The sequence below is a fragment of the Panthera leo genome, chromosome A1 (assembly GCF_018350215.1).
Source record: "Panthera leo isolate Ple1 chromosome A1, P.leo_Ple1_pat1.1, whole genome shotgun sequence".
Classification (NCBI taxonomy): Eukaryota; Metazoa; Chordata; class Mammalia; order Carnivora; family Felidae; genus Panthera; species Panthera leo.
The window spans coordinates 209,167,826-209,185,393 of NC_056679.1; the positions used below are offsets into that span (position 1 = coordinate 209,167,826).

Below are 17,568 nucleotides of genomic sequence, written 5' to 3' on the forward strand. Positions count from 1 at the left end.
GTGTTTATTTCCAGGCTCCCTATTCTGTTCCCATGTGCTTTGTGTCTGTTTTTGTACTTGTGCAAAACAAGTTTAGTGCAGGTTGGTAGTATATCTTGAAATCTGGGATTGTGATACCTCCACTTTTGTTCTCCATACACATTGTGAGGTTATTTGTTCTAGTTCTGTCTGTGAAAAATGCTGTTGGTATTTTGATAGGGATCGCATTAAATCTATAGATTGCTTTGGGTAATAGGGACATTTTAATGGTATTTGCTCTCCCAATCCATGAGCATGGAATATCTTTTCATTTGTTTTTGTCATCTTTAATTTCTTTCATCAGTGTTTTATGGTTTTCAGAGTACATATCTTTCACCTCCTCAGTTAGGCTTATTCTCAGTTATTTTATTATTTTTGGTGCAATTGTAAATGGGATTATTTTCTTAATTTTTCTTTCTGCTGCTTCATTATTAGTGTATACAAATGCAGTGAATTTCTTTATATTGATTTTGTGTCCTGCAACCTTAGTGAATTCAATGATCAGTTTTAGTCGTTTTTGTTGGAGTCTTTAGGGTTTTCTATGTATAGTATCAGATCATCTGCAAATAGTGAAAGTTTTATTTCTTCCTTACCAATCCAGATGCCTTTTATTCTTTTTTCTTGTATGGTTGTGTGGCTAGGACTTCCAGTACTGTGAAGTGAATTACAGTGGTGAGAGTGGACATCTTGTCTTGTTCTTGATATTAGGTGAAAAACTCTCAAGTTTTTTACCATTCAGTATGATGTTAGCTGTGTGTTTTTCATATATGACCTTTATTATGTTGAGGTATGCTCCCTCTAAATTACCTGCTTTGTTGAAGGTTTATATCATGAATAGATGTACTTTGTCAAGTGTTTTTTTCTGCATCTGTTGAAATGATCATATGGTTTTTATCCTTTCTCATGTTGATGTGATGTATCATGATGATTGATTTGCAAATATTGAACCACACTTGCATACTGGAAATAAGTCCCAGTTAATAATGGTGAATGATATTTTTAACGTATTGTTGGATTTGGTTTGCTAATATTTTGTTTAGGAATTTTTCATTTGTGTTCATCAGACATAATTGGCCTGTAGTTCGCTTTTTTTGTAGTGTCTTTGTCTGGTTTTGGTATCAAGGTAATGCTGGCCTCATAGAATTAATTTGGAAGCTTTCCTTCCTCTTCTATTTTTTGGAATAGTTTGAGAAGCATAGATGTTAACTCTTCTCTACATGTTTGGTTGAATTCAGCTGTGAAGCCATCTGGTCCTGGACATTTTTTGGGAGGTTTTTTGATTATTGATTCAATGTAATTGCTGGTAATTAATCTGTTCAAATTTTCTGGTGGTTCCTGCCTCAGTTTTGGGAGGTTGTTTCTCAGAATTTTTCCATTTCTTCTAGATTGTCCAATTTGTTGGCATATAATTTTCTATTCTCTTATAATCCTTTCTATTTCTATGGTGTTGGTTGTTATTTGTTATTTCTCCTCTTTCATTTCTGATTTTGTTTGAGTCTTCTGTTTTTTTCTTTTCTTTTTCTTTCTTTCTTTCTTTTTTTTTTTTTTTTGGTTGGGTCTGGCTAAAGACTTATCTATTTTGTTGATCTTTTCAAAGAACCAGCTTCTGGTTTCATTGATCTGTTCTGTTGGTTTTTTAGTTCCTATTTCATTTATCCCAACTCCAATCTTTATTATTTCTTTTCTTCTACTAGGTTTGGGTTTTGTTTGTTCTCCTTTTTCTTGCTCCTAAGGTTAATTGTTTATTTGAGATTTTTCTTGCTTTTTGAGATAGGCTTGTATTGCTGTAAACTTTCATCTCGGAATAACTTTTGCTGTATCCCAAAGATTTTTCACCATCGTGTTTTCATTTTCATATATCTCTATATATTTTTTAATTTCCTCTTTGATTTCTTGGTTGACTCATTTGTTGTTTGAAAGCATATTATTTAACTTCTATGTATTTATGCTCTTTCCAGATTTTTTCTTGTAGTTTATTTCTAGTTTCATAACACTGTGGTCAGAAAAGATGCATGGTATAACTTTGATCTTTTTGAATTTAAGACTTCTTTTGTGGCCTAATATGTGATATATCCTGTAGAATGTTCCATGTGTACTTGAAAAGAATGTGTATTCTGTTTTAGGATGGGATGTTTTGAATATATCTGTTAGATCCATCTGGGTCCAATGTGTCTTCCAGAGTCACTGTTTCTTTGTTGATTTTCTGGTTGGATGATCTATCCACTAAAGTCCCCTACTATTATTGTATTAGTATCAATTACTTCCTTTATGTTTGTTATTAGATGCTTTATGTATTTGGGTGCTTTCGTGTTGGATGCATAAATATTTACAATTGTTATATCTCCTTCCCTTTCCTTCTTCCTATAAAAGGATTCTTCCCTTTATGATTATGTAGTGACCTTCTTTGTCTCTTGTTACAGTACTTTTTTTTTTTTTAACATTTATTCATTTTTGAGACACAGAGACAGAGTGCTAGTTGGGGAGGGGCAGAGCGAGGTGAGACACAGAATCTGAAGCAGGCTTTAGGCTCTGAGCTGTCATCACAGAGCCTGATGCTGGGCTCAAACCCACAAACCACGAGATCATGACCTGAGCCAAAGTCAGATGCTTAATTGACTGAGCCACCCAGATGCCCCTACAGTCTTTTTAAAAAATGTTTATTTATTTATTTTAAGCACGTGAGAAGGAGAGGAGCAGAGAGAGAGAGAGAGAGAGAGAGAGAATTCCAAGCAGGCTCCACGCTGTCAGTACAGAGCCAAACCGGGGCTAACCATGAGATCATGAACTGAGCCGAAGTCAGGAGTCAGATGCTTAACTGATTGAGTCACTCAGGTGCTACTATAATCTTTGTTTTAAAGTCTATTTTGTCCAATATAAGTATTGCTACCCCAGCTTTTTTCTTACTTCCATTTGCATGGTAAATGTTTCTCCATCTTTCAATCTGCTTAGGCCTGAAATGAGTCTCTTATAGTCTCATATAGATGGGTCTTGCTTTTTATCCATTCTATCACCCTATATTTTTTGATTGGACCATTTAGTCCATTTACATTCCAAGTAGTTATTGATAGGTATGTACTTATTGCCATTTTGTTAATTGTTTTATGGTTGTGTTTGTACTTTTCTGTTCCTTTCTTCTCTTGCTCTCTTTTCTCATGGTGTGCTAGCTTTCTTTAGTGATATACTTGGATTCCTTTCTCCTTGTTTTTTACAAAAGTATTACTGGTTTTTGATTTGTGCTTATCACTTAGTCTGTATATAACATCTTATTCATATAGCAGTCTATATGAAGTTGATGGTTGCTTAAGTTTGAACCCATTCTTTACTTTTCTCCCCACCCCCAATATTTTAGGTACATTGTGTCATACTTTACATCCTTCTTTTTGTGAGTTCCTTGACTAATTTTTATACATATATGTATTTTTATTACTTTTGTGTTGCCTGCTTTTCTTACTTGTACTTATGATTTTTTTTTGTTTCCACTCAGAATCCCGTTTGACATTTCTTATAGGGAGGTTTAGTGGTCATGAATTCTTTTAACTTTTGCCTAGGAAGCTCTTTATCTCTCCTTCTATTGCTAATGATAGCCTTGCTAGATAAAGTATTCTTGGCTGCAGATTTTTTCCTTTCAGCACTTTGAATAGATCATGACACTCCTTTTCTGACCCAAAAAGTTTCTGCTGAAAAATCAGCTGATTGCCTTATGAGGTTTCCCTTGTATGTAACTGTTTTCTTATCTCTTGCTGCTTTTAAAATTCGCTGTCATTTTTTGCCATTTTAATTATTATGTGTCTTGGTGTGGACCTCCTTGGGTTGATTTTGTTGGGGTATCTCTGTGCCTACTGGATCTGTATTTGTTTCCCTCCCCAGATTCAGGAAGTTTTCAGGTATTATTTTCTTGAAATAAAATTTCGGTCCCCTTTTCTCTGTCTTCTCCTTCTGGGATCCCTATAATGCAAATGCTATTATACTTGATGGTGTTGCTGAGACCCTGACACTGATTTCATTTTGTATTATTTTTTTTCTCTCACCTGTTCAGCTTGATTGCTTTCTATTACTCTGTCCTCCAGGTTGCTGATCCATTTCTCTACTTCCTCTCGTCTACTATTCATTCCATCCAGTTTATTTTTAATTTCAATTATTGATTTCTCATCTCTGATTGGTTCTTTTTATGTTTTCTATTTCTTTGTTAAGGGTCTCATTGGTGTCCTTCACTCTTTTTTCAGTGAGTAACTATATGACCATTACTTTAAGTTCTCTATCAAACATATTACTTATGTCTGTTTTGCTTAGGTCTCTTTCTGCAATTTTTGTCCTGTTCTTTCATTTGGGACATATTCCTCTGTCTCCTCATTTTGTCTAACTCTCTGTAACTGTTTCTGTGTGTTAGGGAAGTCATCTATGTCTCCTGCTCTTGCAAGTAGTGGCCTTATGAAGAAGTGGTCCTGTATTGCCCTGCAGTGCAGTGTTCCCTCTTCACCAGAACCTGGCACTTCAGGGTATCTCCTCTGTGTGTTGCATGTGCCCTGTTATTGTGGCTGAGCCACTTTTTCCTTCAGTCTGTTGTCTACATTGGCTCTCTTTGCCTGCTGTGGACAGGGTTTGATTCCTGTGTTGTAAGTGGGCCAGTCTGGGGCTGCCTTGGGCTTGAGTTGAGTCACACCAGGTGTTTGCCAGAGATGCAGTAGCACCGAACAGCAGGGCACGTTCCCTGTCCTGCCCCCTGAGAAGCTTTTTATGTGGGCAGGCCCTGCAGTCAACTGAGATGTCTACCCCACGTCCAATGCTGGTACCACAGTCTGAGTGTTGCGTGTGGTTATCTTTCCTTCTCCCTGGGGCAGGAGTCACTGTGGTGTTGGCTCCTGTTGGGGCTGCTTGTATTGCCAGGCTTGTGGCAGTTTTGGATGGGCTGTGACCGAGAGCATATCGGTGGGGGTGAGTCCACAGGACAGCGCTGGGGCAGGACGTGTGCCGTTATCATGATTTGTGTGGGTTTGCCGTTGGAGGACAGCTGGAGTCGAGTCCTGGCTGGAGGGTAAGGGTCCACAGGAAAACATGGGGGTGGGTGCACTGTTAGCATGTTAGAAAGGGAGTATCAGTGTTGCGCTAGTTCCCACAGGATTCCCTGTGTCTAGACTGGGGGGGTGGGGGATGGATGGTGCCTGCCAGCTCTTTTGTTCTTGGAGAAGTCTCCCAAAGATCTTTGCCCCTCCAGCACAGTCTCTGAGATTAGTAAATAAACCTCCCTCCCCTATGCCTCAGGTATTTTTCAAACCGCTGCTTCCATGCTGTATCCTGCAGGGCTGTTTCTTGTGCTGTCTCTTTAAGGGCAGGGGCTCAGTTCACCTTAGGTTCAGGGATTGACTGGGAGGACTTAACAGAACTCTCGTAGAGTCATAACGACAATTACGGCAAGAGAAGCACATGCAGTAAATTCCAAGGGAAACCAGGCACAAGTTTGCAAGTATCCTCTCCCGGTGCAGTCACAACAGGACACACTTAATTCCTCCAGCAACAGGTTGTGACTACACATGTGAGACAATGTCCACCAAGGAAGCTCATTTAGAGACTTAGTTCCCAGAGATTTTCTTTGGGGCTGGTTGGGTAGGCAGCCTCTGCCTGGCACATACCGAATCCAGATTTCCAGAAGGAAAAGCAGGTGTTCAGTATAAATCACATCGTTTGTACCTGTGACCCACCTTCCATCTAGGAAGACATTCTCCTCCCATGCTGGGTGATGAGTCTGCCCCATACCCCTATCTCACACCACCTGTTTTCTTGGACCACTCTCAGTACTACTTGTGTCGGTTCGTATCATCTGAGAAGTAGAAGCCAACATGAGATTAGATGTGCAAGACATTTATTGGGAGAAAGCCTGTGAGGAGAAAGGGGGAAAAACACAGAAGTCAGAGGAAGCATCAGACCACATTGTAGCTGTGATCCAACCCTGTGAAGGAGAGAGGGAGGGGGAAGGGGAGAGGGTTGAGTAAGTAAAATCTGAGTACAGTGTTGTTCCAGGAAAGTTTCAGCTGGGTCAGTGGTGAGGTGTCAAGCCAGAGTTGCCCACCAGAGGAGTTCTGTGTCTTGCAGGAATGGGCCAGTCATAACATCCCTGCTGTGCTCAGTCATTAGCTCAGGCCAGCCCATGGGAAGTATGGCATGGGCATGAGTTTGAGGCTGGATTCACAAGGGCAGCCGTTTTAAAGTCAGCTCTGTATATAAGTTTTAGAAGTGATTGAGATAATCCAGGAATAGATGATGGGTGAAGAAGCCCAAAACAGAACCTTTAATCATTTTTCTTTCTTTCTTTATTTTAGAGAGAGCAAGAGTGGGGAAGAGGGGCAAAGGGAGAGAGAGAGAGAGGGAGGGAGGATATGAGAGAGAGAGAGAGAGAGAGAGAGAGAGAGAGAGAGAGAGAGAATCCTGTTCAGGCTCCACACTTAGCATCAGCCCTGATGGGGGTTCGATCCCACGACCTGGGATCATGACCTGAGCCGAAATCAAGAGTCGGTCTCTCAACCAACTGAGCCACCCAGGTGTCCCCCAAGAGAGAACCTTTAAAGACATTAAATTGAAGTCGTGAGCAGAGAAGAAAGGAGCCAGCATAGGAAGCTGCACAGTGTTTTCAGAGTTAAAATAAAATGGCCCAAGTAAGAGAGAGTTTAAAGCAGAAAATAAAAGCCAGTTTATTAAATGTTATAGAGAAGTCCACAGGATGAAGAGGCTGTTGGTGAGCTCTGAGATCATTTTCAGTGGATTTCAGGGAACAGGATGGAGCAAACTGATAGAGATCTTAATGTATCCTACTTTTGAGAATGGGCAAAATCTTTCCAAATAGGGGTGCCTGGCTGGCTCAGTCAGTGATGCATACATACGACTCTTGATCTGAGAGTTATGAGTTCAAGCCCCATTTTGGGTGTAGAGGTCACTTAAACAAAATATCTTGGGCCACCTAGGTGGCTCAGTTGGTTAATTGTCCAACTCTTGATTTCTGCTCAGGTCATGATATCACGGTTCTGAGTTCGAGCCCCACATGGGGTTCTGTGCTGACAATGGAGAGCCTCCTCCTCTATCTCTCTGCCCCTCCCCTGCTCATACTCGCTCTCTGTCTCTGTCTCTCTCTCAAAAATAAATAAGTAAACATTAAAAAGTCTTTCCATAGAAACAGTATTTAGTTGTGATACTACTTGTATCCATAAAAAATTTAAAATCAAGTGATGTCCTGACTGTGAAATTTCTCAGAATTCAGCATTCTTCTGGTAGACCAACACAAAGACCTGAGAAGGAGAGAAGAGAAATTCAAATGTGGATGAAAAGAAAACGAAAGGAAAGAATGGCGGAATACTTAAATGAGCTGGCGGAAAAGAGAGGGCAAGAACATGATCCTTTCTGCCCCAGGAGCAATCCAGTAAGTTTGTAAAATCAAGGGCAATGGAATTGCCACAGAATATGTGTAGTTTTTCCCTGGAAATTAGTCAAGGAAAGGATTAACAGACCGAAAGGATTATTAGAACAGAAATGTTACCATTTTACTTAAGTCAGAAAATGTTAAGAAATTACCTTAACAAAATGTAGCAAGGTATTCTACAAACCATGTCCTCTTGAACTATTTTAAATATTTTTTTTTACCCCAGGTTAATTATGGCTGTGGCTAATTTGGCCAAATGAAGATGTTGAGTGATTAGGTGACCAGTTGGAGCTATTCCCTTAATTTTCAATGAGAGTTAATCGCAGTTGAACAACTGACTGTGTGTATAGTAAAGCCATTTTAAAAATCAGTCTTCTGGGGTGCCTGGGTAGCTTGGTCTGTTAAGCAAGCATCCAGCTCTTGATTTTGGGTCAGGTCATGATCTCACGGTTTGTGAGCCCTGTGTTGGGCTCTGCACTGACAGCGTGGAGCCTGCCTGTCCTCTGCTCGATCTCTCTCCCTCTCTCAAATAAACTTAAAGTTATAAAAATCAATTTTCTATCCATAAGTTATCTACAAAAAATAAAGTGTAAGGTACAGTCACGTACCAAGGGTTCTGTGGTGTGGTGTGTGTGTTTGTGTGCGTGTATGTGTGCGTTTCAGCTAGCCTTTATCAACATTTATTTACTGAGCCTTGACTGTGGACATCACCGTTTTCTTCAGAAGTTGAAATAAAGCAATTTTACTTTATAATCTGAAATATCATAATAGTACTTAATTTTTTCAGCATCATTAGGGAAATAACATTCTATAAAAGTATATTTTCCAGATAAGGCTGTCACATTTAAGCACCAAATGGTGCAAAAGTAGGTGAACTATATGAAGTGCATAATTTACTCAACTTATGTCTGCAGAAGTCATGTCAATGTTAATATGTAACATTTCTTCTGTTGATAGTTTTAGGGACCTGGTAATGACCTTCGGGCTACTGAGGTACATGACTAGAATCCTTTTTTTTTTTTTTTTGCATTTATCTATCTATCTATCTATCTATCTATCTATCTATCTATCTATGTATTTAGTTAGAGACAGCACGAGCAGGGGAGGGGCAGAGAGAAAATCCCAAGCAGGCTTTATGTTGTCAGCACAGAGCCTGATGTGGAGTTTGAACTCAACAAACCGCAAAATCACAACCTGAGCTGAAACCAGGAGTTGGACGTTTAACTGACTGAGCCACCCAGATGCCCCATGACTAGAATCTTAAAGCGCATGTGTTTGTGTGTTCCTCCACCCCATGGGGGTGGGTTCTGATATCACCCTCTCTGTGGATCAAGTAAATACCAAAGATAGTTAGAATTGTGCCCAAATTTAGAATAAATTAACTCTGAGGGCACTGGGACTGCTTGGTTCATAGACTTTGTGACCTCTCCATCATGACTGCAGACACCTATTTCTTTATTTTTAGCTTCTATTTAGGTTAAGGTATGGGATTAGTAAGGGGTTAATATAATTGAAAATGTCATTTGAATTTATATCAGAAATTAATAAGACCTTTAATTTGTTACTGACTACTTCCGTGCAGGACCTACAGAAAGTGAATCCACTTCTATGTACACATTTTTATATACACAATTGTTTGTCAAAGGACTAGACTTCATTGGTAACAGTAATTCTTAATGTTCTGGAATAAGATGTATGTAGCTGACATTTGCCAATTGCTTCATGATGCATAAGTTTTGAAGAGCTTACAAGTCACAGTGAACGTACTACAGTAGGTTTCTGGTAAACATTTTAAAACATCAAAATGATGGCTTTCAAGGTCTGACTCCTTTCTGCTTTATCAAGCAAGCTCTTGGTGAGATTAATCACAAGACTGAGCATGAAGAGTATGTGTCTCCATCCTTAAAATGCTCTTGTTTTCGATTTTAAACGCAGCAGATAATGTATTTTCTCAAAAGGAGAGAACTTTAATTTAGCTACTAAAATAGATTTTGCATTCCACATATTAAACCAGATTTTGATTACATGATGCTTTAACATTTTTCACATTTTGTGCTGGGATAGGAAGCTTCATCAAATAGGACAGTGTTTTTGCACTGTTTCCTAAATAGCAAAAATATGTTTTAACCTCCTATTAAAATTGATTAGTGGAATTTTCGTGTTTTCCGTGGATCATAATGGCTTAATTATTTGCACTCAGCAATAATGAACTAACTGGGTATTTGTCATGCAGTTTTACATGACTTCAAGAGAAATCAGGCTAAGAGCGAAGATGAAGGATGAAAAAGACAGGTGAGCTGGCTAGCGGTGCACGAGTGTTTTCTCTAACTTGCTCACCCGAGGCCTGGACAGTGTCATAGGAATTCCAATTTTCGCAGTAGTCCCTGTTTGTCCATAAACAGAAAATTATGGGTGATAACTCCAGGGAAAATAATTAGACTCCACTAGCCTTCTTCAGGAATCTGCTTTCAAATATTATTTATCCCATTGAATTTTTGTGACTTCCATTCCTGCCATTCTGTCCCTCTCCCAATCCAGATATGTGCATTTTGAAAATACCCAAAAGGCCCTACAGATACCTTTACTAAAACTACCTAAGGGTTTTAAGAAATCTGAAATATGAATTTGCATTTGAAAAGCTTTGAAAAACACAAATGCTAGGTGATCTCAAACATCATGTTCCCTCCAGAAGAATGAACTGAAAATTAATCTTTTATTAAATATTGTTTAATTCTTTGTTTGAAGATTGCTACTCTCTGACCACTATAATCGTCGAATCTCACAAGCGTACAGTCTGATGAATGAATTGTTATCTGAATCAGTACAACTACCAACTACTGCACAGAAACCATTGCTTAACAGACCCAGAACTGCTCACGTTTCCAGACAGCAATGTTCTCTTTCTCCAAGAAGGTAAGACAAACTTTGGCAAGTCATTCAACATGATTACGTCATGTCAGGCATTATAAGAAGAAACTCAGTGCTTTTGTAAACCAAGTTCTGTATATTTGTACCTACCCTGCTCAGAAATATGATAATCAAGTAAAGAAAAAAATGGTCCTATAATTACGAGGTCTTTATAAGCTTATAGAAAGAATCACCAAGGAAAAAGACAAAAATGGCATTAAATCTCTAAGATATAATAACACTTCAGCATACCTAATACAATTTTGATATCCATTCAGTTATTTCCTTCTTTTCTGTAATTTTTAATATTTCCTTCTGTAATTTGCCTCCTAATTGCTCTCCTGTTTCTCCACTTGGCCCCATTCTTGCAGAAGCAGCCCCCACAAGCTTATCACTTCTTCTCTGCTGTCTCTTACAGCACAAACCCAGGCCTAATCATGTCACTTGTGGTGTAGGATTTGGGGTCTACTCAAAATACCAGAGACTCCCTTGAAATATTTTCTTGAATAAAACAGGGTATTAAATACATAAATAGCTGCCAATAAGCAATTTGAAATGGACAAACGGATAAGCAGAAATAACTTCTTTGAAAAAAAATGAAGCTTGAGGTATGAGACATGGAGAATATTTTGTTGAGAACTGTTATAACACTAAATGTATCACTGAAGTACAGAATAAGCAATGTCAGGTGAATGTATTAATCTGAGCCAGAATTTGGGCTTTTTGAAATATAGTGATTTGGGATTTTAGGAACATAATAATTATATAATTTCTACTTTAGAGAATATCAACATGGTCACAGTATTCCAATAAATCAACCTGGAAAATTCAGATATATATTCAGACCAAGTTGTACCCAAAAGGGAAAAGCTTTTGGACAACCTGAAGGCCCTCCTTGGCCACATGGTAAGGTATTTTAAATTTTGTATAATTTTGTATTCCTTGGGGGAATAGGTCCTTGTCTCCAAAGTTGGTTTTCATTAGTAAAAGCTATAAATCTTCATGAAAAGCAATTCTTATTTCAGTAGAATGCAAGGGATTGATAAACACTTATCTGTGCTGGGATTTTGTTCTATTGCTTTGAAATAGGAAGACCCCAGGAATCTTACTAAACACATGGCTTTTTTTTATAATAGAATCTGATCAGTCAGTATTTTAGATATGACTCATTTGGGAATTTGTTTCTTTTGTGTCTCTGGCTAAACATGTAGGCATTTTTACAAATCTAGTTCTGACAGATATCGGGATGGGTTAGATAGATATCAGGATATCACAGAAGAGGAACACTAAGAGGCTCATATCGAAATACCATGTTTTTACCCTTTGAACGTTTAAAGATATAATATCTGTTATTTATTGCTAGCCTTCCTTTAGTTAATTTTTCCATTTTTGGGTTTTGATTACCAGAGTAAAACATACTTATTTTGTGAAATGATTACACATTAAAAATGTATAATCATAGCTACTATGTAGTATAAATGCACACAGCTAAAAATGTATAATAAACCAATGTGCCAGGTTTATTTACAACCCTGTGAGACAGGTACTATTTATTATGTTCCCATTTTAAAGATGAGAAAACCCAGGCAGAGAAAATTGAAATAACTGCCTCAGATCAGATAGCTAGGAAGTAGCAGAGCTGGGATTTAAACCTCGTCTGGGTCTGGAGCCTACATACTTAGAACGTATGCTTCATTATGCTGTCTCAGTTTAGAAAACTGAAATTTCCATAAATTCCAATCCTTTTAATAAAACTTAATAGTTTGGTTAACTCTTGCTCTTGATTAACAAGTTATAGTAAGAAAATGCTACGCTTGGGGCACCTTGGTGGCTCAGTCAATTAAGCATCCGACTTTGGTTCAGGTCATGATCTCAAGTTCATGAGTTCAAGCCCCGCATCTGGTTCTCTGCTGTCAGCACAGAGCCTGCTTCAGATCTTCTGTGTCTCTCTCTCTCTCTCTCTCTCTCTGTCCCTCTCCCTCTCCCTCCCCCACTCATGCTTTCTAAAAAATAAACATAAAAAAAAAATACTGCTTTTTTGGGGCGCCTGGGTGGCTCAGTCAGTTAAGTGTCTGACTCTTGATTTTGGCTCAAGTCATGATCTCATGGTTTGTGAGATCGAGCCCCATGTCGGGCTCCATGCTGACATGGAGCTCTTTCTCCCTCTCTTGAAAAAATAAATAGGGGCGCCTGGGGGCTCAGTCGGTTAAGTGTCTGCCTTTGGGTCAGGTCATGATCTCACGGTTCGTGGGTTGGAGCCCCGCATCGGGCTCTGTGCTGACAGCCCAGAGCCTGAAGCCTGTTTCAGATTCTGTGTCTCCCTCTCTCTGCCCCTCCCCCACGCATGCTCTGTCTTCCTCTGTCTCAGAAATAAACATTAAAAATTTTTTTAAAAATAGATAAAATAAACTTAAAAAAACTGCTCTTTTTAAACTAAAATTTCAAAATAGTAACCATGTTTTCTTTTTTTAATTTTTATTTTATACCTGATACATTTGCCAAGATTAAATACCCAAGGTTGGCAAGGATCTTAAACTCGAACCCATGGTTTCTTAATATCAGATGGAAAAATCTTGGATTATATGGAAACGTGTCTCTGTCTTGGACCTGTCCAAGGTCAGGCCTGTATTGTTGCACTGCACTTGCCTCTGGTCAGCTCACCCGCCCTTGCTGGACCTTGAAGAGGTACTCCTGCTGCTCTGGGTTCAGAAGCCCTCAGTGACCCCACCCCACACACAGCAGTCCAGAGCTTGTCCCTGGCCTTCGACGCATCCTCCCCTTCGGCCTCCTTAGCCTCCTCCCCATTTAATTGGTGCTGGGTGCCAGCTTGTTTTCCAGCCACGTTCTGTGCTTTGGTGCCCCATTCTTTTGTTGAAATTCTCCCTTACCTTGAATGCCTCACCTCTGCATCTTGGAAGCCATCCCTATCTTAACTCTTTAGTTCCTCTAACCTAATGTCATGAATTTTAACGTCCATAATTTCAGTTTTAAATTGGGGCTGATATTTACCTTGCATGGTGGTTGTGAATATTAGAACTTTTTTTTCCTTTTTTTTTTTTGAGAGAGAGCATGTGCCAGGGTGAGCCATGAGCAGGGAAGGGGCAGAGGGGGAGAGAGAATCTTTTTTTTTCAAACAACTTTTTACTTTTTATTATTTAAAAAAGTTTTTTTAATGTTTATTTTTGAGAGAGAGAGAGAGTGAGTGAGTGAGTGTGGGGCAGGGGCAGAGAGAGAGGGAAACAGAGAATCTGAAGCAAGCTCTGAGCTGTCAGCGCAGAGCCGGACATGCGACTCGAATTCACAAACTGAGATCATGACCTAAGTCAAAATCGGAGGCTCAACAGACTGAGCCACCCAGATGCCCCTGTAAACACCTTTTTAAAAAAAAGTTTATTTTGAGAGAGAGAGTGTATGTGCGCCTGTGACGCGGGGGAGGGGCAGAGAGCTAGCCTCCCAAGCAGGCTCCTCATAGTCAGCTTGGAGCCCAATGTGGGACTCTGTTTCACGAGATCATGACCTGAGCCAAGATCGAGAGTTGGACGCTTAACTGAGCCACCCACGCTCCCCTAGAGATAACTGTTTTAGCTACCATTGTAGCTGGGTTTTTTTTTGTGCTCTGACCCCTCAATCACATGTGCATGCAACACGTCTCATGTTGTAGTTGCTTGTAAACTCATGTCCTATGCTTGACTATATTTTTTGAGGGTAGAAACACTCTCTTCTTTATCTCGTACTCTCACACTGAACAAATGAAATAATTGAATACTTGGATAAATGAAAACATGGCTATTTAGCTTTTCTGCCTAAAAAGAGCTTTTTATAAACTACTGTCCGGGAATACCAGTGGGTGGGTATTGCTGTATTTATATCAGAGAAGACCAGTATATGACCAGCTGTTACCCCAGCTCACCTGTCACTTAGCTTCCCCAGAATGTGAGAGACCAAAGCAACTTGAGGGGCTGGTGAACAAGCTGGCTTCTCTCTCCAAGTTGTGCCTACATGTGGCCTCTTCCACACCCAGAACCCAGCCATTTCCCTTGGCCGCATTCAGAGGCTTAGACACCCCAATATTGTGGGGCAGTGGGAGAAACCCATGCATAACTGATCCCAGGTCCTATCCTAGTCAGTGACCCATGTCACCTGGGCCCACATGGGGCAAGTGCAGTCATTGCACAGACAGGGAGGGAGAGCTCATCAGGATTTTAAAATTCATTATAGCTTATTTTGTAAAAGAAGAGTTGTTCTGAAGATACTGGTGAGTCTTTGTGTTGTTACCTGTCTTGTAAAGCAGTGTGTAATTTCTGGCTAATATCTTCAGCTCTGATTGCAAACCGTTACCCTTAGTGATCGCCCTGCCTTTTTTTTTTTTTTTTTTTTTTTTTGCTTGTTTTATGTTTAGTTTCATCAAAAGCAATATAAAGGCTGTATGATAAGTAACTAAGAAGCATCAAAGGCAGAGTTCTAGCCCGTGGAATCATGCGGGCCTGTATTCATAACCCAGCTCTGCGGCTCACTTTGTGCCTTCAAATATGTTATTTACAACCTATCTTACAGAAGTGTTGAGATAATAAGGAAAGCATTTTGGGACACCTGGGTGGCCCAGTCAGTCGAGTGTCCAATTTTGGCTCAGGTCATGATCTCACAGTTTGTGGGTTTGGGTTCCCGTGTCGGGCTCTGTGCTGACAGCTCAGAGCCTGGAGCCTGCTTCGGATTCTGTGTCTCCCACTCTCTCTGCTCCTCCCTGCTCGTGCTCTCTTACTCTCTAAAGTAGATAGATAAGTAAGTATTTTAAAAAGATATGGAAAGTACTTTGCATACTATAAATAGTAAATGGTGTTCTTAACCCTAGAACTTTCTTATCATTCTTGATCGTTCTTTCCCTACAGTGTAACTTGGCATCCGTCAAGGTGTTTACTGCTAAGAGGCTTATGTGCCTGGCTCTTCCAGTTGTCAGAGAGGGTGTCCAGGCACATTTGCCGTTTTGAAAAAGGACCACGGTTGTGCTGTGAGGGTCCCAAGTTTCAAAGCAGAGTTTTCCTTTCCTTCCTCTGCACTTCTGTTTTGCTTTCTTGCTTCAAATCGACTACCGTGTATCGGGTCCTCTTAGTCACAGGTTTCTGTCCTCAAAGAATTTCTAATACGATATGTATACAGAAGGTTAAAGAAGTTTGCCTGTTTTTCTAGGAACTGCTACTTTTACCACACAGAACAAAGGCGATGGAGCCAAAGTGGCAGTAAGAAAGCCTGTGCTGTCTCCAGTTACCTTCCACAAAGGTAATGGGAAGTAAAGTTCTTTTTTTGTTTTAAGTAGGCTTCGCACCTAGCGGGGAGCCCAACATGGGACCCGACCCTGAGGTCAAGACCTGGAGCTGAGATCAAGAGTCAGATGCTTAGCCGACCGAGCCACCCAGGCACTTCAAGAATAAAGTTCTTTTTTAAAAAATTTTTAAAAAGATTTTATTTTTGAGAGAGAGGGAGAGACAGAGTACGATCAGGGGAGGGGCAGAGAGAGAGGGGGAAACGGAATCTGAAGCGGGCTCCAGGCTCTGAGCTGTCAGTATAGAGCCCGATGCAGGGCTTGAACTCGTGAACCGTGACCTGATCATGACCTGAGACAAAGTCGGATGCTTAATGGACTGAACCACCCAGGTGCCCCAAGAATAAGGTTCTCGAACTTAAATTTTTAAAAATCATAAGACACGGGGTGCCTGGGTGGCTCAGTCAGTTACGCGTCCTACTCGTGATTTTGGGTCAGGTCATGATCTCATAGGTCGTGAGTTCGAGCCCCATGTCAGGCTTCGCATCGTCTCTCCCTCTCTCTACCCCTCCCCCGCTCAAGTTCGCACTCTCAAAATAAACTTAAAAATTTTCTTAAGTCATAAGACACTCTCAGAAATGTCAAATACAGGGCACCTGGGTGGCTCAGTTGGTTAATTGTCTGACTCTTGGTTTTGGCTCAGGTCATGATCTTGTGGTTCGTGGGTTTGAGCCCTGCCTTAGGCTCTGCACTGTGGAGCCTGCTTGGGATTCTGTCTGTCTCCCCCTCTCTCTCTGCCCCTCCCCTGCGCTCGCTTGCTTGCTCGCTCTCTCTCAAAATAAACAAACTTTAAAAACTATTTCAGATACCGATTTCAGAGTGAAGAGTATGGCTGTGTGTGCAGCAGTTCAGAGAACAGGCTGTGGGGTTAGCTTTGTTTGGAATCCTAGTTCACCACTTACTCTTTAGCCCTAGGAAAATTCCTAACCCATCTGTGTAAGCCTCGGTTTTCTCACCAGCAAACTATGTGTTATAATATTGAGAACATATATATTGTGGGCTTAGCACAGTACCGAACATAAAAACAAGTACTCGGGAAGGTGCTATTATCACATGGTCATGCAGCACCAAACTCATAAGTTTGGGGATTCCAAATTAGCTGTGCTCTGATCAGCCAGACAGGGGATGGTAATGATCTTAAGAATGAAGGTCTAACCCACCATTCACTCCATGTTACTCTTCACCGTTTAAAAGGTATTTTCACTACGCTAAGCGAGATTAGTCAGAGAGACAAATATCATATGACTTCACTCATGTGAGTGAAGATACAAAGATACAAAACAGATGAACATAAGGGAAGCAAAAATAATATAAAAACAAGGAGGGGGGCAAAACATAAGAGACTCGTAAACAGAGAACAAACTGAGGGTTGTGGGTGGGGGGATGGGCTAAATGGGTGAGGGGCATTAAGGAAGATACTTGTTGGGATGAGCACTGGGTGTTCTTTTTTTTTATTTTTTATTTTTTTTTAATTTAAAGCTAAATTTATTTATTTATTTATTTTTCAATATATGAAATTTATTGTCAAATGGTTTCCATACAACACCCAGTGCTCATCCCAAAAGGTGCCCTCCTCAATACCCACCCCCCACCCTCCCCTCCCTCCCACCCCCCATCAACCCTCAGTTTGTTCTCAGTTTTTAACAGTCTCTTATGCTTTGGCTCTCTCCCACTCTAACCTCCTTTTTTTTCCCCTTCCCCTCCCCCATGGGTTTCTGCTAAGTTTCTCAGGATCCACATAAGAGTGAAACCATGTGGTATCTGTCTTTCTCTGTATGGCTTATTTCACTTAGCATCACACTCTCCAGTTCCATCCACGTTGCTACAAAAGGCCATATTTCATTTTTTCTCATTGCCACGTAGTATTCCATTGTGTATATAAACCACAATTTCTTTATCCATTCATCAGTTGATGGACATT

The 17,568-nt window shown here is 40.2% G+C and overlaps 1 protein-coding gene across 6 annotated transcripts in view; it reads left to right on the forward strand.

The window, feature by feature from the left end:
* The window catches only part of CPLANE1 (ciliogenesis and planar polarity effector 1), a 139,910-nt gene that overhangs the window by 112,412 nt on the left and 9,930 nt on the right, over window positions 1–17,568 (forward strand). For 5 of the 6 annotated variants that reach the window (XM_042951784.1, XM_042951815.1, XM_042951790.1 and 2 more), the window contains 5 exons: window positions 7,258–7,423; window positions 9,657–9,715; window positions 10,169–10,336; window positions 11,112–11,236; window positions 15,515–15,604. In XM_042951784.1, the coding sequence (XP_042807718.1) occupies window positions 7,258–7,423; window positions 9,657–9,715; window positions 10,169–10,336; window positions 11,112–11,236; window positions 15,515–15,604 (608 nt within the window). The remainder of the gene's footprint in view (window positions 1–7,257; window positions 7,424–9,656; window positions 9,716–10,168; window positions 10,337–11,111; window positions 11,237–15,514; window positions 15,605–17,568) is intronic. The other variant, XM_042951823.1, reaches the window with a different exon arrangement.